The 26,366-nt window shown below is 36.7% G+C and overlaps 2 protein-coding genes across 3 annotated transcripts; both read right to left on the bottom strand.

Annotated features, from left to right (window-relative positions):
- Positions 1–8,985: 8,985 nt before the first annotated feature.
- LOC104227518 (ESCRT-related protein CHMP1B-like) lies at positions 8,986–10,416 on the bottom strand. The gene is made up of 2 exons (XM_009779776.2): positions 9,924–10,416; positions 8,986–9,512 (listed from the first exon to the last, which is right to left on the bottom strand). The coding sequence occupies exons 1-2, from the start codon at positions 10,176–10,178 to the stop codon at positions 9,156–9,158; spliced, it is 612 nt and encodes a 203-aa protein (XP_009778078.1). The 5' UTR covers positions 10,179–10,416; the 3' UTR covers positions 8,986–9,155.
- Positions 10,417–22,831: 12,415 nt separating this feature from the next.
- LOC104227519 (large ribosomal subunit protein eL28z-like) lies at positions 22,832–24,630 on the bottom strand. 2 transcript variants are annotated; one of them, XM_070147837.1, is made up of 4 exons: positions 24,550–24,630; positions 24,276–24,464; positions 23,806–23,940; positions 22,832–23,164 (listed from the first exon to the last, which is right to left on the bottom strand). In XM_070147837.1, exons 2-4 carry the CDS (start codon positions 24,369–24,371, stop codon positions 23,045–23,047), a joined length of 351 nt encoding a protein of 116 aa, XP_070003938.1. In that variant the 5' UTR covers positions 24,372–24,464; positions 24,550–24,630; the 3' UTR covers positions 22,832–23,044. The 2 variants fall into 2 exon arrangements, with proteins under 2 accessions (XP_070003938.1, XP_070003939.1); XM_070147838.1 differs by having other exon boundaries at positions 24,276–24,459; positions 24,550–24,601.
- Between the last annotated feature and the right edge of the window lie 1,736 nt (positions 24,631–26,366).

Here is a 26,366-nt window from a genome sequence, read left to right as displayed (position 1 = left end):
TTTGAAGTTTACCCGTAGGAGACGCACTTCCTAATCAAGGTCTTTCAGGTTCATAGGAGACACACTTCCTAGTTCTAGTCACTAGAGTTTTCACCCTTAGGAGATGCACTTCCTAGTTTAGCTCATTCCGATTCAACCATAGAAGACACACTTTCTAGTTTGAGTCATTGAGGTTTTATTTTAGCAGACACATTTGCTAGCAAGAGTTTTGGTTTTACTCATAGGAGATGCACATCCTAGCCTAGTCTTTAGTTCACTCTCATCATTGCATCAGTAGTGTAAGTGAGTTACAATTTTGCTAACGACTCACAAACCTTCCCAGCACAAACTGGGTTAGGAAATTTTGTTTGTTTTGTTTGTTTTGATTGTCAGGGACCCGCCTGTAGAACGGAGAAAACATTTTTCAAAATCAAGCAGTGACCCACTGGAGAGCAGAAGGATTACAACAAAAATCCCCAGCACTCAATCCAAGATAGAAGCAACAAGAATCTCGCCCCAAGGATGCGAGTCAACAGTCTGAGAGGGTCAACAAAAGCTAGTCACAAAAAAACAAAAAGAAAAAAAAGAAGAAAAAGAAAAAGAGAAAAATGAATGAATCCGAAGCACGGAAGTGGAGAACAGATGTGATCTGCTCAAGAACTAGCGCCTACAACTAGCAAGTATCAAGATTCAAATCCAAAGTCTGTATGAAGCACCATTCAAGACTCAAGACCAAGTTTCAGAAGACTTAAGAGATAGGAATCCTTGTAACTAGTAGCTGATAGGCTTAGTTAGTCTTTTTCAGTTTTCATTTTTGTTGTAACGACAGGACCGCGGACCGGAACCTCAACGGAACGGCACCTCGATCGGCTCTTCACCTCGGTACACTTCACTGTCTCTCTCATTTCCGAACTACACGTGGCCTGATTCCTGTATAACCAAGGATATGTAGGCAGCTCAGGTACCAGGGCTCGGTCACATTCCCTCCCTTTCCTTAAGTGTAGTCCGTCCAAGTAATGGTCGGGTCAAAAACACGTCCAGTCGTTCTTTGTCGGAAAACTCTTCGTGTTTCCAGTCAAAGAGGGGCAGCTGTAAGCACGTGATTTTTGACCCTCCCCGAGAATTTTCACATTTTTTGCGTGAATATGTGAAATTGAGTCTAGTACAGCTATTTTAACTATTTTTACTTTATTTCGTTGCAAAAAGAAAATTTCAAACAAATATATATATAAATTTTAGTTTATGTATTTCTCATAAACTTGAAAAATACAAAAATTGCACTTTATTTTTATACCTTGTATAATTTCGAAAAAAAAATACAAAAATAATAATTCTGTTAAAGTTTTATAGTCATTTTAACTTTGAAAAATACAAAAATATTACCTCATATTTTATCTTAATATTTAAAACGAAAATTACAAAAAAAAAATAGTTTCATTAATATTTTGTAGCTATTTTAAATCTTGAAAAAATATTCAAAAAAAGATATAGTTTTGTTTAAATACTAGTCTTATTTTTGGTAGTTATTTTGCTTACATAGGACTAGTTAAGCGACGTGTTCCTATTTCTCGGGTCCTGACAAAAGAATAATATTCGGGTTTAAACTATCCGGTTTTAGGCCTAATTTTCGGACCTAGCCCGTAATGAACCGTGTCCAGGACACGTGGGGAACCCCACCACGCGTGGGGAACATATGCCTTAAACCCCACCACGCGTGGGGCTCATTTTTTGAGGGAAAAACGTTACAAATACACGGACAAAACATGAAAGGGAGAGGATTTTGGAATTAAAAAGAACGGGGATTTTAGAATTTTTGAGGAACAGATACTACTGTTCCTCTTTCTTCTTTAAAGAGAAAGGAAAAAAAACCCTAGGGCGGCTCCGATCGCAAAAACCTCCAGGCAACCACCCTACGTCCACCAAGCCTCCGACCTCCACCCCGTCTCCTCCCAACTCCTACCAGCAGACCCCTCCACTGTTCGAGCTTCTTCTTCCTAAAGAAGAAGAAGCAGAAAACCTAAAACCACCGTCCAAAAACCACCCGACACCACCACGACCTTCCACCTCCAGCTATCAGCCTCACCATCAAACACCATCGCCCAAACACCATAACCAACACCCAAACACCATCACCCTCGTCCCCATCTGTTCGTCGAAGCTGCGTTTGCGTCCTCACCTTCCCATCGTAACCCACCAAACCAGTCGCAACCCTCCGACGCCGGAACTCCAGCTCAACCTCACGTCCAAACCCACCTGCTCGTCGACCTTTTGCTGCATCCTCTTCGCAGCTACAACCCATCCTACTGTCGCAACTAACGCCCTCGTCATTGTCCAGTCGACAACCATCACCCCGTCACTATTAAACACTGCCCGTCGACTCCCACAATCGTCGACTAAACAGTCTGTCAGCTTCACGCCACTAGTTGAGCCGGAGTTCATGGAGGTGAGCTGCTCGACCTTGTGTTGAGGTCGAGTTCCAGTCCAAGGTCCAAAGGTTGAGTCGAGGTCCGGTACGTCGAGGCGCTGTCCGAGGTTCCGTCGTTGTTCTTCGTTCAGAAAGGTCCGGTTTAAGTTCCGTCGGAATCGTGTTTGTCGCTCTGAGTTTGTCGAGGTGCAAAGGTTAGTAAACCTCGATGTATTAGATAAATAAACCTACGTTGAATGTTTGAGATGCAATATAAAAATTGGTATGGAAATTTTCTGCCTATGTTTCATTGCCTGCATTTTGGTTCATTTTCATGTTACATTATTCTTGTTTATTTGATGTCGTTTAATTAAGTTGGATTAGTCGTTCCATGACGCAAGTTTGACGTTAATCTGTTCGTCCTTTCCTTCGGTCAGGTCATTCGAAAAATAGCATTAGTGCATGCTGTTACTACTACCGAAACACTCATTCACTAAACTCCTTTTATTAAACTTTTAACAAGTCATGGGATTTTAGTTGTAAAGAAGCCGTAAGGTTTAGTATTGTTAAAGGCGTAAAAATGGCATCCCATTAAAAATATATAAAAAAAATAATAATAAAAATAAATAAATAATAATAATAATAATAAAAAATAAAATGAGACGAGCCTCGCCAAATAAAAGGGACAAATTGCGGGGCCCTCACAAAATATATGTATTAAATACTTAGATTCCGGAATGGGTCGTTTAGCAAATTTCACGGCCCTACCCAAAAATAATAATGCGCTAGTTGCTTTAGGCGCGCCTTTAATAATGTTATCTCCCTAAATTCGGGTGCACATTTATGTGACCCAAATCCAAATCTCAACGAAATCGAAATGTGCCTCTAATCACGGGTACATTGACTGTGACGTGGTATGAGATGCATTTCCATGACGTTGCAAATTCCTTTTAAAAAATAAGCATGAGATGAGCCTCGCCGAATAACAACACAAATCGTGGGGCCCTCAATAAATACTTGTTTAAAATTACTTAGAATTCAGGAGGGTCGTTTAGCGAATTTCACGGCCTCCGCAAAATAATAATGCGCTAGTTGCTTTAGGCGCGTCTTTAATAATTTAATTTTCTTAAACTCGGGTGTGCATTTCATGCGACCCAAATCCAAATCCTAAAACATCAAATAAAATATGTTTCGGATTGTGGGTGCATTTCATGCGACACAGTCCAAAGATATATTTTAAGCGATGTTCACATTCTTGTAAAAATAACAATAATAAAGCGGTAAAAAGTTAAAATTGGCACATTGGTTCATATTGTATTTAAAATCAGATAATCAAGCCGAATATAACAATTGAGCGACCGTGCTAGAACCACGGAACTCGGGAATGCCTAACACCTTCTCCCGGGTTAACAGAATTCCTTATCTAGATTTCTGGTACGCAGACTGTAATATAGGGTCATTCTTTTCCTCGATTCGGGATTAAAATTGGTGACTTGGGACACCCTAAACCTCCCAAGTGGCGACTCTGAAATAATTAAACCAATCCCGTTTCGATTGTCCTTTAATTGGAAAAAACTCCCATGCGCCCCTCGGGTGCGGAAAAAGGAGGTGTGACAGTTGTTATTGCTTCTTTTTTCGTGGCTTCTCCACAACTGTATTTCTTTCTCATGACTGCTGAAATTATGCTTTCCTTAAGCCGAAGGTCTATCGGAAACAACGTCTCAGTTTTCACAATATAGGGGTAATGTTTGTGTACACATTATCCTCCCAGACCCCACTTATGGATTCACTGGATATGCTGTTGCATGACCATTTGAATTATATGGAAGCACTTGTTTCAAAAATAACTAAAATATTATATACGGTCGAAACCGGGTTCGTCCATTGTATGACCAGCTGAGGTTGAAACGTGATAGGTCAAAGCTCGAGCGCGGGTTATATCGAACCAAGGCGCGAAGTTAAATTGTTGAGCTCGTGACTCCATGACCGAACAAGATCGAGGGAACTTTGTCGAGCCAAATAACGGAAGGCCGAAATATCCGAGATCGGTTGAAGATCACGGCAGAAATTTCGGCACGTATCAAGGAGAGGCCGATCAATTAGCAAATCACGAGATTGGTTACCTCAAGAGTAGAACTCCCCTACTATATAAAGGGAGGTTTGATCATTTGTAAAAGATATTGTAATATGTAGCAAAAAGTAATACACTGTTATTTGTAGCTCTTATCATCTTGTTATCCTGTTCTTAAATTAGTTGAGGCATTTTTTGGTTCAAGGGTGATCAAACTCAAAACCCAAAGTTATTCAATTTGTGTGATTTGTATTTATTCTCTAATCATCAATTTCAATATTAATTTATTTTGTATCAAGTTATATCACGTACCTCCCCTCCTTAAATTTTGGTGATGTTTTTATATCATGTGGCCGAAAAAGTTGTGGATCAAATTCTGGCAAATCGGCTAAAGCGGAAGATCTCTATACAACGACTCGATTTAAGTTTACTACCATATAAATTGTCAAACTCAACCAACATATGCAAAACTGCAATCACCTACATACATAAAGATTAGCGAGATAACAATACCCTTTGTAGCTCCTTAGAAACAACAATAACGACCACCCAGTAAAATCCTACTAATCGGGTCTGGAAAGGGTAATGTGTACGCAAATCTTATCCCTACTCCGAGGGAGTAGAAAAATTGTTTCCGAAAGACCCGCTATTTGTAGCCCCTTAAAAAGTTGTTTGTAAAAACTTACTTCCCATAAATATCCGCAAACGTATTGGTCTGTTGACTTGTTAAGGGCCAGGTGTTCTTGATTGATTTGTAAACGGTTAGAGAAATTGTGCCAAGTGAATAAACTTAAAGTTATGTGTCGCCTGTCTATTAGTTAAGACTATGTCTTAGCCAATTTAGTTTAGGTCTTATGTTTATTAGGAGTCTTTTAATCCTATATGAGATTTATGTATATGCCATTTGAAAATATAGAGAATTTTAGTACTTATTATTATTATTATTATTATTATTTGTAATATAGGAGTCTGAGATGAACTTAATCAGAACGGCATGGCAAGTGAGAATCATATAACCAATTCTAACTTGCTTTCAGTTGAGGTTTAATTGTTGTGGTGGTTATTATTATTATTATTATTATTATTATTATTATTATTATTATTATTATTATTATTATTATTATTATTGTTATTGAGGTTTAGTTATTGTTGTAGTGGTAGTTATTATTATTGTTGTTGTGTGCTCGGTCAACTTCAAAAAATAATATAAACACAAGAATTTTGTTCATAATACTGGAAAAGCAGCAGGGACATATGCACGTCTTCCCTGCTCGAACTGAACATTATTTTGATATACCTAATTCGAAAAATCAGATATAATTAATTATTTTGTTAGAAAAATCAGATTTAAGTCTAACTTCTTGAAAAAGAAAGAATATTTATTAAAAAAATTTGCGGGACGGGGCGGGTGAAAGAGGGTTTAAATCCTATGTGGGCGGGGCGGGGCGGGTTAAAATTGCATGGATTCAGACAGAACGCGCACCGCACCGCACCACCTGCCATTCCTACATCGGAGATAATTGAAGATCCAACAGGGTGCAACATTTATACTTCATTTCACTAGATGTACTTTAAAAAAGTTTCCCTGTTTCCTTCTGTGTAGTTGCGTCTAGGTAATGTTATTTGTTGAATAAATTTGCTCATGACCTGTTTTTATGATGTAAAATTTGAACTTGCTACCAAAAGCAAGATTTGACTTTGAGTCATATTCTTCTATTTTTGTATCTAAAATATTAAGATATTGATGATAGCAAAATATTTTTGATATCTCAAAAAGAAATATTCTAAAATTATCTCTGGATTTATTTTCTTGCTATTATATTAATGGATCTTTATGATAGTAATTATTTTAAATATATTTGTAACATAAATTAGTTTAATGTTGAATTCAATTTGGGACAAATAATCTGACCAATGAATACTCATTAGTGTGACGTTTCAATTTGACCTTTAAATTCAATTGAGTGTTTCTTTCAATTCTTTCAGAGCCTTAATGGCCTTAAGTTTCTAACGGAGGCCAACAATCTGATTTCATAGTTATAATGTTTTGAAGCTTACGTTTTTGAAAAGTTAAAAAGCCTTTGTCTTGGACAGTTTCATATCAGAGTGTACATTTCCTTTGCACTTCTATTGTGTTGGGTTTATATATATATATATACTTCTTCGGTTTTACATAGAAGTGTGTGAAGAAAAAGTAAAAAAAAAATTCTTTCTTATTTTCTTCTATTGTGTTGGGTTTATATATATATATATACTTCTTCGGTTTTACATAGAAGTGTGTGAAGAAAAAGTAAAAAAAAAATTCTTTCTTATTTTCTTCTATTGTGTTGGGTTTATATATATATATATACTTCTTCGGTTTTACATAGAAGTGTGTGAAGAAAAAGTAAAAAAAAAATTCTTTCTTATTTTCTTCTATTGTGTTGGGTTTATCTTTGTTAAACTTTGTTGTTTCTGTTCCTAGTTATACTAGAAGAGTTTGTTGAATCCTGGGGGATACGCCTAATTTTATTTATTACGGTGTAGGCGAAATATCCTTAAGGACAGTATCTTTGACACGCCTCAAGCTAAACCTTTTATTCTCCATAATCACCAATTTTTTACAACAATTGATCCCTTGTTTTGGGATCTTAGTGACAGAGGCAGCTGTTGGAACTTCTATTTGATACAGAGTGGCTGTGCATTGACAATTAGCAACTCCATTTTATACAAATACCGTAACATCTTATGTTTATTATATGATATTTATATAGGTGTAACTTATATATGTCACTCTTATTATTGGATTGATTTGGTATTGGAGTTGCTCATATATAAGTGTGAGCAAATTTCTGTTTCATTGTTAACTAGTCCATCAAAGCATTAACATGTATAGCACGGCAGCTTTTTAAATGTGAATATCATAAACCCATTAGGGCTAAACTCAAAATTGATAACTTGCACTATACGTAAGAGCCTCTCAAAAAGAAACTCATGTTGCTTTTTTGAGCCGAGGGTCTCCTGGAAACAGCCTCTCTACCCTTCGGGGTAGGGGTAAGGTCTGCGTACATATTACCCTCCCCAGACCTCACTTGTGAGATTATACTGGGTCGTTGTTGTTGTTTGTTGTTGCACTATACGTAAGAAAAGAAACAAGTGAAGATTCATATAATCAATCGCAACTTGGTTGGACTGAGATGTAGTTATGAGTATCAAGATTAAACAGCTCTATCAAGCTCAAATATCAACTTCGTTTAAACTTCACATGTCTCAACTCTTTTTAGAGCGCATTCACCGCTGTATCAAAAATTAAGCATTAGAAACTCAGATGTATAGAACTCAAATATCTTATCTACAACAGAGCAAACCCGAAAGCAAACCACAGCCTCATCCTTTTTTTTGGTTCTGCAACTATGAACTGCATGTGTCATCATGATCGCATAGCATCACAGATTCTCAACAATGTCAGCCAATATCAATTCGCATCAAACATTAGCATCCCCGGCAATTCTGAAGAAGGGTTTACCATGCACCACATCTTGTGAATAGCCAGCATGAAAATGCATGCAACCCACAGCAATAGGCTATCACTGAAGAGGTGCATATAAACATATAAGAGATAAAGGTTCACAAATCATTCATCCTCAGACATGTATGCAAAAAGGATTGCAAATCATTCATCCTCAGACAGAATGGCACATCTTCTTTACTGCATTAAACCTTAAACCGTTATATAACTGAGGGTAACCATAGCAGGGTGACTCATGAGATAGGAAAAGTGTTCTTGCAAATACAGCATGCAAGCGGGGGGTCACCCCTTTGCATGATGATATAGACCTTGCAGAGTTTGAGAATATACAATGCTCTCTCAGAAAATAAGTTAACAAGATACAGAATTACTATCGAGTCAACCTAAAGATCTTCCAATTTCAACACTTAGCGAAGGAATATGCACCTTAGGACTATGTTATCTACTCTTGTCACATGCATGCAAGCTCAATCCAGTAAGGCGAATGATAAAAGAAACACAATATCTGATTCTTTCTAGTCAAAATGATAATAAATTGTATTCACAACCACCCTGGTGCAATGTTATAGAGCTTCACCCAATATCAAACACTTCTGCGGCAGTCCAAAGCCATGCATGATAAACTAAGAGTCGCACTTCATGCTTTCTTAACTTTATCAACTATGATATCTCATCCCACTACATAAATGAAGAGAGCCCTTAGATTTCATACAATATCACTAAATTTCCATATTATCATATTTAACAAAAGATACAGTGTCAAGAAAAGGGGATGACCAATCAAACTACTACTACTACTAATTAGTTTGACATGATATACTCAAGCTTATAATAAACCAAATGCAGCAATTCTTATTTTCTTCCCACACTAAAGGTATCTTCCTTTTATGAATCCCTACCTAAATGAGTGGGATTTTCCTGGGTGGTTGTTGTTGTTGTTGTTGTACCTAAATGAGTGGTCTTAAGATGCTGCTGAATTGTCTATACACTATCAACAAGCACACAATAATGCAAAGATACAAATGCCATAAGCTCGTTAGATAGAAGCAAATTGACTACACAAGCACAGGAGAATAAAATGTACATTAAAGCTGTTCAATTTTGAGTGAGCAACAAATAAAACTTCACATACTATATCATGTTACATCAATACCGGAGTTTGTGTACTAACACAAGAATTTTTAGTTTCTCAATTACCCACGCGCCTTGAGCTCAGCAAGACGTCGGGACAGATCATCCTCATTAACTTTCTCCTCATTCTTAGAAGATATAGCATGGGCAGCTGGTTGTGGAAGCCCCACAGACACCTCGAGCCCATAATCATCAGCCACCTGCTGCATCAAGCTGCCGACCTGGTCCTCTGGAGTTGACAGGGAAGTACTTCCAGCCATAGAACTCTCCATAAACTCAGCTTGAACCTCCATATTAACAAATTGACGCTCAAATGAATCCATCGTCTCCGACATCTTCTGTAAATTCCCTGTGTTGAGAGATGATTCCAGTGATTTCACGATCGATGACATTGACTTGCTAATAGTCGTCATCTTCGCCTGTGTAAACAGACACATCATAATTTCAAGAAAGTAAATAAACCTCTTAATATATACACACTAAAATATCTTAAAATTTACATTGTAGTGAGTATCATATAATTTACTACTATATGGAGTATATAGTCCAGGATCAATATTACACGTTTTGTAATTTTTTTTTTTAATTTACGACCTAGTAATTTCCTATAATACGCGCACAGATATATCAGAATTTCAGGACAGAAAATATACTAATCTCTAAATTTAACTTCTAATTATTATCAGATATTTTACAGTACTTACATATAGACAGTCCTGGATCGAAATTACACATATTTTCTACAAAATTAAACTTAATTTCATATATTCCGAGATCGAGTTAGTGAAATGCAAGTTTATGACAGCTTATATTTCGGATCGGTGTTTTACCTGAGTATCGAGGCGAGCGACAACGGCGTCAAGGCGAGAGGAGAGACGAAGATAGTTCATCTGTTCGCTGCGCTTGCGGATGGCGTTTTCGGCGTAAATTCTAGCGCCGTCCATGTTTCCTTTCTCAATAGCTTTTTTGACCTTGAGCTTCTCCGCTTTTTCGTCCTTCTCACATTTTCGGGCTTGGCGTTGAAGGCTCTTCGATGTGAACTTCAGCTCCATGATCTGATTCATTAATTTCTCAGCGTTTCCCATTTTCTTAGATTTGGTGAAAGAGCCTTTCGATTTGGTGATTTATCGAGATGAATCGATAGTTTTGACAAATTTTCCCCTTTGATCAATAAGTTAGGGTTTGTATTCCCTTTTCTTTTTCGATTTTGGATATTGTGCTACTCATCCTGTAGGGCCAGGAACAAATGTAGCCGTCCGATCTCTGATCACGAATATGATGGGCCCAAAAATGATTTGACCTTTTTTCGACGCTTATTCTTACTTTACTTTTTTTTGTAGTAGGAGTATCAAATTTTTTCCCTTGCGTAGGATTTAAGAAATCAACTTCTTCTACTTTTCTTTTTCTTTTTCTTTTATGGTCCATGAATATTAATAAAAGGAAAATAGGTAGACTCACTTTTTCTCGGCTATATTGTCATTTTATTTTATTATTTATTACTACAAGATAGGGCTGTGCACGGATCGAATCGGATCGGATTTTGCACATTTCGGATTCGAATTCATATTTCGGATTCTAGAAAAATGCAATCCAAATCCGATTCGAATTATATCGGATCGGATTTTAAAGTTTGGATCCGATCGGATTTCGGATCGTAGTATTATTGTCACAACCTAAACCGATGGGCCGAGACGGCACCCGGTACCTTACTAAACCGAGTACCAACGTAACATATCTTTCTTATTACATTATCATATACACATGACATACGGGCCTAATAGGGCAACATGATCTTTTATAAACTCAAAACATAGGCCGACAAGGTCGTACAATATTTCACGTACAAGACATATGTCTACAAGTCTCTAAGAGTACATAAATGTCATAAAGGTCGGGATAGAGCCCCGCAATACCAAACAATACACGTTTAAATCATACTAACCAAATAAGCAACTCTGAAGCAAATGGAGCGCACCAACATCTTCTATTGAGCTGATAGCCTACTTGAAGGGCTCTCGACCTGTCTATCGGGACTTGCGGGCATGAAACGCAGCGTCCTCAGGCAAAAGGGACGTCAATACGAATAATGTACCGAGTATGTAAGGCACATAAATAAGTACATAACAGACATGGAAGAAATATAGTACTTGACTCAACATGTAAGTCCGAATAGCTCTGTAAATCATGAAATACTTTTAGCATCATGCATATGCGTATAAATGTCATGTCGTGCATAGGTACATGTTTCATAACATCATCAGCCTCTGAGGGCATCCCATCATATCATATCGGCCACTGTGGGCAAAATCATCATCGTATACCAGCTGATCAGGTGGTGGTGCGTATATAACGGCATAACCTTTCCCATATCCCATATACATATATATACATACATATATACGCGTATATAATGCCATTTGAATCGTATTTACATATATACACGTATATAACGCCGTTTGAATCATATTTACATATATACGCGTATATAACGTTGTTTGAATCATATTTCAGCCACTGTGGGAAACATCATCATCATATACCAGCTGATCAGGTGGTGGTGCGTATATAACGCCGTAACCTTTTCCCATATCTCATATACATATATTTACATATATACGCATATATAACGCCATCTGGTCATGGGTCAATGCACATGAATGTAATGCATGAAAAGTACGTCAATAAAATCATTCGGAATGTCATAAGACCATTTTTCCTCTTGAGCAATATCATAAAGTAACATCTTTTCAACTTTCGTATTTTTCTGAGACCTATGAACAGATGATAAAATATTATGACACATGAAAATTAAAGAACATAGATATTTCTATTACTTCTATGAATAGAGTCACTTATGGAATTTGTGCATTTTCACGTCTCGTTCGTATCGTATGGATCATGCCAAAAAAAAAAGAAGGGAGGGCCGTAACATACCTGGAGAACCAAGCATCATACGATTCGTCGACGAATTTTGGTGGCAAAATTGTCGATGAAAATCCCATTTTTGCTGACCCAAAATCACATAACTTGCAATTGAATTTCTTGTCAAGTAACACAGTTGAAGCTTTTATATCACCATGTACTGTAAGGAGTGTGCAATTATCACTTAAATATTCAATAGCTTTAGCAAGGTGAAATGCTACAGCCATACGATTTTTTTCCATGACATTTTCCTAGCATCAATACCATGTAATGTCTCCTGTAAAGTTCCATTTGAAATATACTCAAATACCAACACCCCTTCTTCTCCATTATCACAATCCAAGAATTTTGACTATGTTTTCATGTTGTCTTGCCACCTATCACTCTTTATCAAGAGTCACAAACAGAATACATGGGGGGCTGCCACGTTAAGGGAGAGTCGATGAATCTTATTCCTTAATTATTAATTAACTAAGTAATGACATGTTACCCGGTAATTAATTAATTGCCCGTAAAATTGAAAATTATTCCCACTTACTTAAAATATTACTCACTTTTAACATATTTTATACACCTTACTATTATGGCCATGTAGTATCTTGTGTGGCACTAGTCCATAAATACCGGGTATTTTAGCTTGGGCCGTATTTTATCTCAAAATGTCAAACTTTGACAAAATTCATTTTCTTAGACTTGTTCCCCCTTTCACCTTCATGAATTTACTAATCACTTGTGAAATAGCATAATCCTTATAATTCCCAAATAATATTTTTCTTGGACTGATGTCAATTACCTTACGACAAATTCAACGTAAAATACAGTAGGGTGCAACATCGTCGTAACTTATTACTGCGAAGTGTAACATCACCGTAATGTAATACTACACAATGCAACACTGTCATAACTTATTAACGCAAGACATAATATTCACGTAATATTGCGGGGTGTAACATCATTCCCCCATTTGGAACATTCGTTCTCGAATGTTGACTAATGCTCTTATCATTTTCGCAACTTATAGCTCTTGTGAATACCTTAATACTGTTCTTGCCATTTAAGCAGTTGCTCTGTGAATAAATCCAAAGTCCAGTGTATTCCCCCATTTAGTCGTTTTGCTCATATCATGACCTGTGGTCGAAATCTTTCTAATCTCGCAACTGTTTCTACCTCCTGTCATGCAACCTGTATGACCCTGGCTTTGTAAGTGTGCTTATACGATTCATTTTTCCTTTTTCCTTTTAGCTTTTAGTCAATCTCTAGGCCATACTTTGTAAACATATACAAGGCTTAATATGATGCCTCTCTTTGCGTCTATAGGTATATTGAAGTCCTTTGCTCGATACTTTGTTGAATTCACGAATATTTCTATATCTCATCGCATCGGTCCGTTTAGCCATCCATATGAATTTACTGCCATAACTCTTACTTTAATTTATCGTTGCTGAGGCCTGTTACCAAATCCCAGTTTACTCTCATTGCTTATTTCATATGTATAAATTTACGTCATTTAATGCTTCATTTCTACTGCTCATCTTTAAAATGACGGCCTAATCTCATCTTATACTTTGTGTCTTTTGTCCATCCATTGTTGATTCACCTCAATATTGATCCACAATATACTACTGGTAACTTGAAACATCTTAAGTAATACTTTGCCGCTAGGGCTTACGTTGCATTGAGGAATATTTGAAGTGATTCCCATAATCTTATTTCATAGTGTCTCAACGTGATTCACCTTATGGGGTATCTTAGTTTCGTGCCGTCCACGAAATCTTTTTCTCCTCCTCTTCTTCTAATTTTTTTTTTCAAATCATTATTCAAACGAAGGCCCAAACTTCATCCTTTTTCTGTGACAACTATACCCTCATTTTATTACTGGATCAGCATTTCATTCTTTCTACATGCCATTTGTCTTTGACTCCTTTAAGTTCATTCAGGCTATACTAAGCTTTGTATAACATAGAAAAATCATATGCTCTTCTTGTTTTCATGGGCTTAATTCTAAGGACTTATCCATTTTGTTACTTTCCCATTCGCATATTCTTATCCATGCTCCTGTCTTCTAGAACCTTGTTGCTTCACCATACAATAACTTGTGACCTACACATCTCTATCTATATTACTTTCAACCTTTCAACTTGCTTGCATCATAGATTTCCTTATGTCATTTGGAACATCAAGCGAGATATCACATCGTCTATAATTCTTCTTTACTCTCTTAGTCAAGTTTTTCGATACCTAGACCATAGGCTGGAAGGTATGCTACTAACGATGCTGCTATCATTCCTAGATATTGAATCTCAGCACTTCTAACCTTCTATCCGAAGTTTGGACTATTCACATATTCTGCCTTTGAGTATCTCGTACGTTATTCACCTTTACCTTACTTACCTTAAAATCTTGCATCATATCTTCTATCTCTTTCCTGACCTCCCTTCCACCTAGGTGTAATTCATGTCCATAACTTTAGATTCTATTATAATACCCGCACCTCTGGTACATACACAATTCGGTGGGAACTTCGTATTGACTTCTTATGAGGCTGGTACTTCTTCTAACTGGCTTTCTTGTACAACCATTATAGATTATGGTTGTTGTGTTATTTCTCTAGAACATTTGATATTAGGAGTGATTCTCTCACGTTCTCAAGCACAACTTCTATAATTTTTCTAGGTCCAATAATCTGACTCTTGATTTACTTGGGTGATGTGATTCTTTAGCTTCCTCTTCCTTCCGATCAGCCTTTATGTAGGTTTAAGCTACCTTCCGATTTGTGGCTCATGGTATCAGTTATTACCTTAGCCTTTCATGGGCGTTATGGAATATCCATGATACAATCCTTTAATAATTCAATCATTTGTCTATGACCTGGGATTAATTCTTTCTTTTAACTTATACTGAAATTTTCTATGGTTGTATATGATTGTCAACAAATATTGTGTCTGGATAATGCTCCAAAATATTGAGTGTATCCATAACGTACTAACTATGGATCATTGATCAAATAAGTCTTTTGTTCCATCTTGGCTTTCTTTCAATGTGAGCTATTACTTTTCCTGGTCTTTCTGCCCCGTCGTTGCGTCCATACTTAGCTTATCTTAGTGCACACACTTGCTAGAGTTTTCATACAACTCATATGATCTCGAATATTACTTTTAACTCTTACTTTCTGTTCATTAGCCATGGTAGGTGTCACTTTCCTTTGGAATGCTTACAATGTTGTTGCGAGATTATTGTTACACGATAATTTCCTCTTTAGGTCGTTGTGCTTAGGTTGAAGCCTTCTTTCTTATCTCATCAGATAGTCTTTTGTTGTAGTACTTAGGGATAACCCTTGACTCTCCTAAAGCTATGAGCTTATTACGAACCTCTTTTTTATGTCCTTACTTGCCTATAATCATCCGTAGTTGCTTACTTTCATGCCCTTATGCTTGTATGGTTGCTTCTGAACTGATATTTTGACTGCCTTCCCAATGGCACTTTCTTTTATCCCCGTAATATTCATACAGTACCTTTAACTTCCCCAACTCTTGTTTGAATATGTCTCAAGTATTATAATGATATTCTTTGAGGCTGAATTCTCCATGTTGGGTTCTACTATGTTTATCTTACATGATCTGATGACTCGTCTATAACCCCGTGTTTAGTCATAACTAGGATCTTTCCTGATCAATTACTAACTACTCGTTGGCCCATTATCATGTCAAAGTTCCTCGTAATCTTTTTTGGGTTATTTCCTTTGTCTTAACTTATGTCTTACACTGGCTCCTTATTTATTCATAACAACTCGGGCATGAACCTTTACTTCCTCTCCTTGACATCGTGCTTGCACAATATTCTTGAATCGTAGTGCATCTGTAAGATTTGGATAAGTTCCATCTCATTCCTCTTTCATTTATCGCATTTTTCCTTTACCATTTCATAGTCACTAGAATCACTTAGTTTTGACTTAATGTCACATCACTCCATATTCCTCCCTTTAGAGGTGTACTAAGACTTGGAGCTATGACGACCTGCCTATAGATGTTTTTCCTCTTCATATTTGGCGTCCTCTCAGATTATTAATGACCCTTACTCACCTTGCGGTAATTCTTTTGTACCAAGGATAACAAAATCCCTCGCTCGCGATGGTGACACTTAGTGTAACTGGCACATACAGTCTCTTAAGCTTAACTTTGCTCACATTGCTTGTTTTAGGGAAGCATCTTCCTGAATGAACATCCTCTGAATTTCTCATGAACCTTCTTCTGTTGTCCGTCCTATTATTGCCGGAATAGAATATGAAATTCATATGATGTCGGCCATTGTCAAGCCACTCAGTCCCTAATTCATATTTAGTTTATCTTGTTTAACAGTCCATACTGATTTCTGTTACTCTGGGGATTAACTTTTCCTTTTGACAATTGCGTCAGAGTTGCGAACTTATTTCTCGAAGTGAGGATATGACTTTATGGCCTATATTCTTTCATTATCTCAAGGCCTGTCATCTTTTGTCTTTCCCTTCACTTGACTGTAAATTCTGTAATATTGTCATCATTTTTTTTGGCCTACCGTTATCATCGGTGTATCATATCTTACTCATAATGTTTCATTAACTCTCTTCTCATTTCCCGCTAATATTTCTGCATATCCCTTTTCTTGTGAAAACTTCAACATGACATTCTTTCGTTTTTAGCTCTCCTTGCTTCATTCATCGTCTCTTCAAATTGCTTAACATTCTCGCTTTACTAGGGGCGCGAGCCATACTAAGGTAATATTTATCCCTTCAAGGCTTCCAGTGCCTATCTTTGTAGTACTCATATCTAGCGGTACTTTTTTTTAGAGTGCACCATCTGGGTGTCTCATAAAGAGATCTATTAGCACATTTGCAATATCCTTCGAAAATATCAACTGACGCAAACAATTAATCCATAATATCTTCTACTTCTGTTAACCCCCATAGGGCATATCTGGAATGGGTGCGACCAATTGTATATACCTTTGTTACTATTGAATATAACTCAAAAGCTTATGTTCCTCTTCCTCAATTATAAACGCCATTAACATTCATTAATTGGGTGCCTCGTACCCTTCTTCATCTTGCTTATTTTGCTTGTTGAAACTTATATTTACCTTCTTAATCTCTTATTATCTTTTACCATAAAGATGGATAGACATTCTTGCCTTAAGGCTTCTTATCAGGAAGCTTACACCTTTCAGTACACCCATGATCTACTAAAGACCTCATATTTACTTATCGTAAGCGTGATACAAAGTCAAGTTCCTCTAATTCAACACTTCCACAACAATCTCTCTTTCCAACCTTCTTTCTAGATATGGGTACCGTCTTATTACGAATAGAAGTTCGGGACTTGAATTCTTATAAATGAGCTCTACCACACGATCTAGAGTAAGAAGAAAGAGTGATAATCTTAAATGCCCTGTAGCCTCCTGCTTATAAGTGTGGTGCACGACACACCCATAAACAAGACTCTACTAGACACGACTTGTAGACTCCCTAGGACAGAACTGCTCTGATACCACTTTTGTCACAACCTAAACCGATGGGCCGAGACGGGCACCTGGTACCTTACTAAACCGAGTACCAACGTAACATATCTTTTTTATTACATTATCATATACACATGATATACGGGCCTAATAGGGAAACATGATCTTTTATAAACTCAAAACATAGGCCGACAAGGCCGTACAATCTTTCACGTACAAGACATATGTCTACAAGCCTCTAAGAGTACATAAATGTCATAAAGGTCGGGATAGAGTCCCGCCATACCAAACAATACACGTTTAAATTATACTAACCAAATAAGCAACTCCGAAGCAAATGGAGCGCACCAACATCTTCTACTGAGCTGATAGCCTACTTGGAGGGCTCTCGACCTGTCTATCGGGACCTGCGCGCATGAAACGCAACATCCCCAGGCAAAAGGGACGTCAATACGAATAATGTACCGAGTATGTAAGGCACATAAATAAGTACATAACAGACATGGAAGAAATATAGTACTTGACTCAACCTGTAAGTCCGAATAGCTCTGTAAATCATGAAATACTTTTAGCATCATGCATATGCGTATGAATGTCATGTCGTGCATAGGTACATGTTTCATAACATCATCAGCCTCTGAGGGCATCCCATCATATCATATCGACCACTGTGGGCAAAATCATGATCGTATACCAGCTGATCAGGTGGTGGTGCGTATATAACGCCATAACCATTCTCATATCTCATATACATATATATACATACATATATACGCGTATATAACGCCGTTTGAATCGTATTTACATATATACGTGTATATAACGCCGTTTGAATCATATTTACATATATACGCATATATAACGCCGTTTGAATCATATTTCAACCACTGTGGGCAACATCATCATCATATACCAGCTGATCAGGTGGTGGTGCGTATATAACGCCGTAACCTTTTCCTATATCCCATATACATATATTTACATACATACGCGTATATAACGCCATCTGGTCATGAGTCAATGCACATGAATGTAATGCATGAAAGGTACGTCAATAAAATCATTCGGAATGTCATAAGACCATTTTGCCTCTTGAGCAATATCATAAAGTAACATCTTTTCAACTTTCGTATTTTCTGAGACCTATGAACAGATGATAAAATATTATGACACATGAAAATTAAAGAACATAGATATTTATATTACTTCTATGAATAGAGTCACTTATGGAATTTGTGCATTTTCACGTCTCGATCGTATCGTATGGATCATGCCAAAAAAAAAAAAAGGAAGGGCCTTAACATACCTGGAGAACCAAGCATCATACGATTCGTCGACGAATTTTGGTGGCAAAATTGTTGATGAAAATCCCATTTTTGCTGACCCAAAATCACATGACTTGCAATTGAATTTCTTGTCAAGTAACACAGTTGAAGCTTTTATATCACCATGTACTATAAAGAGTGTACAATTATCACTTAAATATTCAATAGCTTTAGCAAGTTGAAATGCTACAGCCATACGATTTTTTTCCATGACATTTTCCTAGCATCAATACCATGTAATGTCTCCTGTAAAGTTCCATTTGAAATATACTCAAATACCAACACCCCTTCTTCTCCATTATCACAATCCAAGAATTTTGACTATGTTTTCATGTTGTCTTGCCACCTATCACTCTTTATCAAGAGTCACAAACAGAATACATGGGGGGCTGCCACGTTAAGGGAGAGTTGATGAATAAGGGCTGCCACGTTAAGGGAGAGTTGATGAATCTTATTCCTTAATTATTAATTAACTAAGTAATGACATGTTACCCGGTAATTAATTAATTGCCCGTAAAATTGAAAATTATTCTCACTTACTTAAAATATTACTCACTTTTAACATATTTTATATACCTTACTATTATGGCCATGTAGTATCTTGTGTGGCACTAGTCCATAAATACCGGGTATTTTAGCTTGGGCCGTATTTTATCTCAAAATGTCAAACTTTGACAAAATTCATTTTCTTAGACTTGCTCCCCCTTTCACCTTCATGAATTTACTAATCACTTGTGAAATAGCATAATCCTTATAATTCCCAAATAATCTTTTTCTTGGACTGATGTCAATTACCTTATGACAAATTCAACGTAAAATACAGCAGGGTGCAACATCGTTGTAACTTATTACTGCGAAGCGTAACATCACCGTAATGTAATACTACACAATGCAACACTGTCATAACTTACTAACGCGAGACATAATATTCACGTAATATTGCGGGGCGTAACAATTGTGCCTCAAAGTTGCAAACTAATAAGTATATTTTCTTTATAAAAGAGGCAATACATTATGAAAATTTCGTGTTTATGCAATTATGAGAGTACTATGGTGCCAATATAGCTAAATCTAGCAATTTTAAAGGTAATAACTTGGAGGAAGATGTAAAGTAAGTACTGACTATCCGAAATTAAAGTATAGTATTTATACATTGCCTAATAATTTCGGATTTCGTATTGGATCGGATCAGTTTAAAATATACCAATCCGAATCCGATCCGAAATCCGAAATTTTAGTAAATACAATCCGAAATCCAATCCAATCCAAAATTCAAAATTGAATGAATCGGTTTAAATTTCGGATATCCGATCCGAATGAACAGCCCTACTACACGGGAGTGGAAATAACCTATCAAATTTTTTTCTTGTTCCTTTTTAATTTTCTTAAATATTATACTTCATGTATGATTTAATTATTATTCTATTTTCAATTTTCTCTGACCAAAAGTTTGCAATAACTTTTATGTAGCCTGGAAAAATGTCTCTACGTGAAAAACAAATAGAGATGCCTAGGGGTGGATATACTATCTAATTTATGGGGCACATAAACATATGATCTTTCCGTCAAATTAAATATTTTACGTACATAATTCATAGAATTAATTTAATATTATTTATTAACTTTCATGCTCCAAAAAACTTAAGCAATGGATTTGATTGAATAGTTTATTCAAAGGAACATGAATGCTTAGTTGCAATGTTATTTGAGCTTATGTTCTTGCTTTGTGTTGACATAAATACTTAACTGTAAAAATAAACCAAAATATCATATTTGCAAAATTTTGTGTTTATTTCACATATAACCCCAAAAAACAAAAGCAAATATTATACTATTAGGAACTTGTGTACTTGTGTTAGAGGTAAGGGTGGCAAGTGGCCCGGACTCGTGAAGGGCCTGCGGGCTAAGTGGGCTAAATGGGCTGGGATCGTTACGCCCGTTAGAGGTGGGCTCGTGCCGGTTTCGTGGGTCGGTTCTTAGCTAGGAACCGTTAGGACCGGACCCGTACCCAACGAATTTTTTTTTTAAAAATAGTCGATTGGGGTTTGAATAAAAAAGTTGCTGGGGTTTTAAAAAATAGCCATTTAACCTTCCCAACTTAGTTTTAATCCTAAACTTTTTATTATTACACTTTTTCCCTATTTTTTACTATAAATAACCCCCTTATTCTTTCATTTTCTTACAAAATCAATATCAATCTATCAAAATCTCTCTCTAATTTTCTTCTATACTTGCTATAATTGTTTACTTTATCAAAAAAATTAGTGATGTCTTCAACGATAATCAATTTTCAGCAAGTTGTTCGTCAATTCGGTAAACTCGTTCTAACTCTTAAGTCTTGATATTATAGTTTTGTTGTTATATTTATTTGCTATTACTTGATTAATTAAGATGTCTTCTTTAAGAAATAACTTTCATAAAAATAAGAATAAGAAAAAATCAAAGACTGACGAATCTAGTGGTACTGTGTTCCTCCTCCCCTGCCTTCGGCTCCCCGAACCAAATCTTATACCCGTCCTACACATGCTATTCTTGATACCGATAATTGTTTATTACAACTTAGCGAGACTGATTTTGCCATAATATTGCACTCAGTGAACATTTAGACCATGAATTAATGAATGCTCTCTATTTTAATAATTATAATACTATTGATGAAAATGATGACGAGGAAATTAATCTTGATGAAACTTAACCGGACGATGATACACTCACTAGTCCTGCTCCTGATGTTGACCCAACTAGTGATAACGCTGCTAATCCAAATGATGACTCATCTGATACTCCTGTTATTGCCCCTACTTTTTCTAGAGAACCTACCAAACGGCAGGAAACATCTCCTATTTGGCCATTTTAAACTCAACTAGTTCCAAAAAATAAGGCTAAGTGTAAAACTTGTGGTATGGAGTTAGCTTTTAAATATGGTGGATCGCGGTCGGGGACGTGATCTTTGGCTAGACACATAAAAAAACACCCTAAAGATAACGTCAGAAATCAACGTCTGAAAGCTCTGCCCGAGGGGAAAAGTGTACCTAGTCCTAGTCAGACTGACCCTTGTATCGATTCAAATCAATTTCAACCGGGAATTAACACTGTTATCGGTGATATTTTATATTATGATCCAAAAAAAATTGAAAAGAATTGGAAAAAATGGTAATTGTTACGTGCTTACCCTATAGTTTTCCTTCTATGAGGGAGAGCTTAGAAAAATCAGTACTTTTCAGAGATTGGATCCGTTCGAAAAGAAGAAATTTTGGACTTGCTGAATCACAATCAGAGGTAGACAAAACTTATGAAGAAATGCTAGCTGAACTTGCTTAGGATGCTGCTTCGCTCGACAATGGAAGCGGCGATCACCAAGCTACTTTTCCGCCATCACCAACGGAACTTCCTCCAAACTTTGAAGGATTTACGAAGTTTGCAAGAAATATCATGTAACTTGTATGAACAAAAATTAGTACGTATTATGTAACTTGTATTTTATCACATCTTGATTAGTTTCTTTTTGGCGGTATTAACTTCTTGTCGTGCTCATTCCATAGGACGAAGGAGGCTAAAAAAGATATTGCGATATTTTTTATTACTATTATAAAATTACAAGGCATTCCTTTGAATATCTTTTACAATATTTTTATCTTTAAATTTGAATTAAAATTAGGTCACAATTCTATAATAAATTTACAAAGCATTACCTTAAATATTTTTTTTAACATCTTTGTCTCTAATTTCTATTTAATTTTTAAAAAAAATACTGATTAGCCATTGGGACCACAGGCCCGGCCCGTTTAGCTTGTTTAGTTACAGTCCGGGACTGCAGCCCACAAAACCGGCCCATTTAGGGCCCGACCCACTTGCCGCCCCTAGTTAGAGGTTGTAGTAACATCATAATTCATTATCCATTTCAAAAACAGTAATATTTGGAATTAAGCAATTATCACATCTACGACATTTTGGAACTAACAAATAAAAATAAAATGACCACCAATATGTAAAAGGACTGATCCACGCAAAAGAACACATTTCTAAATTATTGTTAACTTCAAAATTTCCAAACGGAACGGTATATTTTAAGCCCAAAATCCAGAAGATCTCGAAATACCAACTTCAACAAGAAATTCTAAATATAAACTAAAATAACAAACCTCTGATACCCAAGGATATTAAGATGAAAACAATTGCAGTTCATACAACATATATTTCCTAAGCTTCCCACTCTAGGCCTGCCTGTTCCTCTTCTTGACACCAGATTTCGCAACCTTGAGACTCCTGTTTACAGCACTCAACCTTGCAAGGGATGCCCTTTTCAGATCTGGCCTGTAATAATTATCAGCTACCTGTATTCCAAACAAGTTTACGCAAATTCAAGATCTTAACATCAGAGATGAGCCTACTATTAAAAAAATCAAATAACCTAGCAGAGATACTAATGCTAAAAATATTTTGGAGTAGAAGCCTAATACCAACATTTGTAGTCCTCATGTAAGCAAAACTACTATTGAGATAGCACTCTACCAAGGAAACTGTGCAAATTGACAGGATAATGGGAAAATCTCTGAAGAAAAGTTTTGGAAAATGAAAAGGGCAACTGGAAAGTGCACATTCTTCAGATAGCAAAAGGATTATTTGCAATTCTAAAGGGTAGAGGTATACTTGTTACATAGAATATGACCAGCACGACTATGACTGAGAATTAAGTAAACAGTATTCAATGACCAGACATGTTTAATGCTCAAATAAACTCCAATTGTCAGCTCTCTAGGATCTGAATGTTTTATGTGGTTTTATTAATGACCTCTTATATTCATCCAACATAAACAATGTCATACGGTAGCAGAATTCCATGCCATATCGCAGGCCTAATAAAACTAGCAGAGATAAAGAGAGCAACATAAACCTTGGCCATTATAAAGTAGCTAGAATCCAGCTTAAAACCAAATAAATACATGTAAATACAAATATTTGACTGGTCAATCACCTGGTTTGATACAGCCTTGGCCATGCGTCGGAACTCCTTCTTCATTACAGATTTATTCAGCAAACTTGAAGGCTTGTTTTGTTTCTTGGTCTTTGATGTAGCAAGCAAACCCGTGACTAATGGGCCAGCAGAAAGCTATTCTACCATCGCGCCATGGCTTGCCCTCATAAAACACACTAATGGAACACGAAAAACAGCTCAACTAATTTATATAATTTGAATGTATATATTTCCAGAATTAAATTTTTAAGTACAAGTTTTAAAAAAATCACTTCAAAAGTTTCACATTAAATTAAACAGTAAACAAACTTTATTCCACAAAACAGCTACCAAGGTTCTACAAATAAAACATTTCCTAAACCTGTAACCAACGGTTGTACCATGAATTTCTAACAAAATGTACTACTCTTGAAGCTCAGGGTACCATCAATCACAACAGAAACCAAATTGTTCTTGATCGATAATAGTACAGGGTCATGTTTTGCAAGACTAACCAGAATGCTTGTAAGAGTGAAGATTGTAAAGATTGTTAGGCTCTTTGCTGAAGACAACACCGGCGGTACCATTACCGAACTCCTTCACCAAAAATGAGTTGTTTTTCTTCATGATCTCCCAAACTAGTTGCCCTGGAACTGTCGTCATTTCCACGCCCACCTACCCTGTCGATTGGATCTCAAATTAAGCTTATGAAACCACATCGGTTAATCTCTATAGTTATTATTGACAATGTAGAGAAGGACTTACCACGTGAAGCAAAAGGGTCTCTAGAGTTTCGGTTCGACGGCCTGAGCAGGAAGATGCAACAGGACTTAAAAGAAAGATGGTAGTGAAACCCTACGTGGATAGCTGGCAATAAATCCTTGTATTACCGGAATTGCCCTCTCTTTTTATTTTTATTTTTATTTTTGTATTTTTTATTTTATTTTTCTCCACTAAGCTTTCTAACTTTCTCTTTCATACAAATTATACAGGAAACAGAAAAGGCTCGGTTGAGTATATTTAAGTTATATGTGATATTTTGTATACTGTTAAAATCGGGCCTACCCGATTGTACCACTTGATCGAGATCAGGGGATTGCATCAAATGTTAACCTTGTAATGGATCAGACCAGAATACGAAGACGAGGTATCGAATCCAAGGATCGAGGTGCCTGTCGAGATCGAGGTCAACAACGATCGAGATCAAATATGACAGACCTCGAGCAAAGCGCAATAACGAAAAAGCGAAATATCCGTGACCAGCCGGAGATCATGGCGTAAATCTCGGAACAGATCAAATCTGGGGCGGTTATCTAGTTAATCATGGGATTTACTTCCGGAATTAGAATTGTACCATAAATAGGATTCCTCTACTATATAAACGGGATCACAATCATCTTGTAAACCCCCTACATTCGCACAGATCAAAGCAATACAATATTCTCTCTTTAGTTTACATTCTCTTGTTTATCAGTTTATTGCTTTTTAACTGTTCTTGCTCTACTAGCTCGAGGGTATTCAAACTCGAGGACTCTGTTCAAACATTAGTTTGTTTTACATTATTGTCAAGTTCCATTACTTATCTTTACGTCTATCAATTGGTATTAGGTGAAATTACGTATCCTTAAAACCACATTATAAGTTTAATTGTTATCCAATTTTTAGGGTAACACAGTTTGGCTCCCACTGTGGGGCTAAGGATAATAGTGATTGCCTAGTATTAATCCTCATAGCACACATTGCTTTTATGTTTGTTCTCGTAAGTGTCTTTGATTTCAGGAATCAACATGTCAAGCTCTCAAGTGGTGCCCACTCACACAGATACCGGCCTTGGTCTTCATGGCGAAACGAGAATATAATCGCCCCGAGAAATGGAGTACATCCAGTTTTTAGGGTAACACAGTTTGGCTCCCACCGTGGGGCTAAGGATAATAGTGATTGCCTAGTATTAATCCTCATAGCACACACTGCTTTTATGCTTGTTCTCGTAAGTGTCTTTGATTTCAGGAATCAGCATGTCAAGCTCTCAAGTGGTACCCACTCACACAAATACCGGCCTTGGTCTTCATGGCGAGAACGAGAATATAATCGCCCCGGGAAACGGAGTACATCCAATCAATCCCGATGGACTATCGGCCATAAATCCAGTTGATGTCAGTTCTTGTGTTGCTATTCATGGAAATTTAGGCGCCGACCCTGAAAATAGCATCCACAGAGATGCCCGGGCAGCCGACTAAAATGCGCAAAATGGTGAAGAAGGCGGGAATAGCCTTCGAATGATATTTGAAATGTTGCAGACTCAGCAAACTCCGATAGCGCAACTCCAAAATCACAATTGAGCACCAAGCAGAATTAAGCTCGATACATCACATGAAGTTATTCATATGGTCAAATCTATACCGAAAAAAGCGAACGATAATGGATCGAGAATTGACCCCGCCATCATGAAGATGCTCGAGGAGCTCACTAAACGGATCGAATCGGGAGAAAAGAAAAATCGATGCTAATGACAAGAAGGTAGAAATGTATAACTCAGGGGTTGATCAAATACCGGGGGAACCCCCGATTCTAAAGGGTTTAGA

This window comes from Nicotiana sylvestris, chromosome 6 (genome assembly GCF_000393655.2).
Source record: "Nicotiana sylvestris chromosome 6, ASM39365v2, whole genome shotgun sequence".
NCBI lineage: Eukaryota > Viridiplantae > Streptophyta > Magnoliopsida > Solanales > Solanaceae > Nicotiana > Nicotiana sylvestris.
Note: the sequence above shows the minus strand (reverse complement) of the source record. Positions and strands in the feature narration are given on the sequence as shown.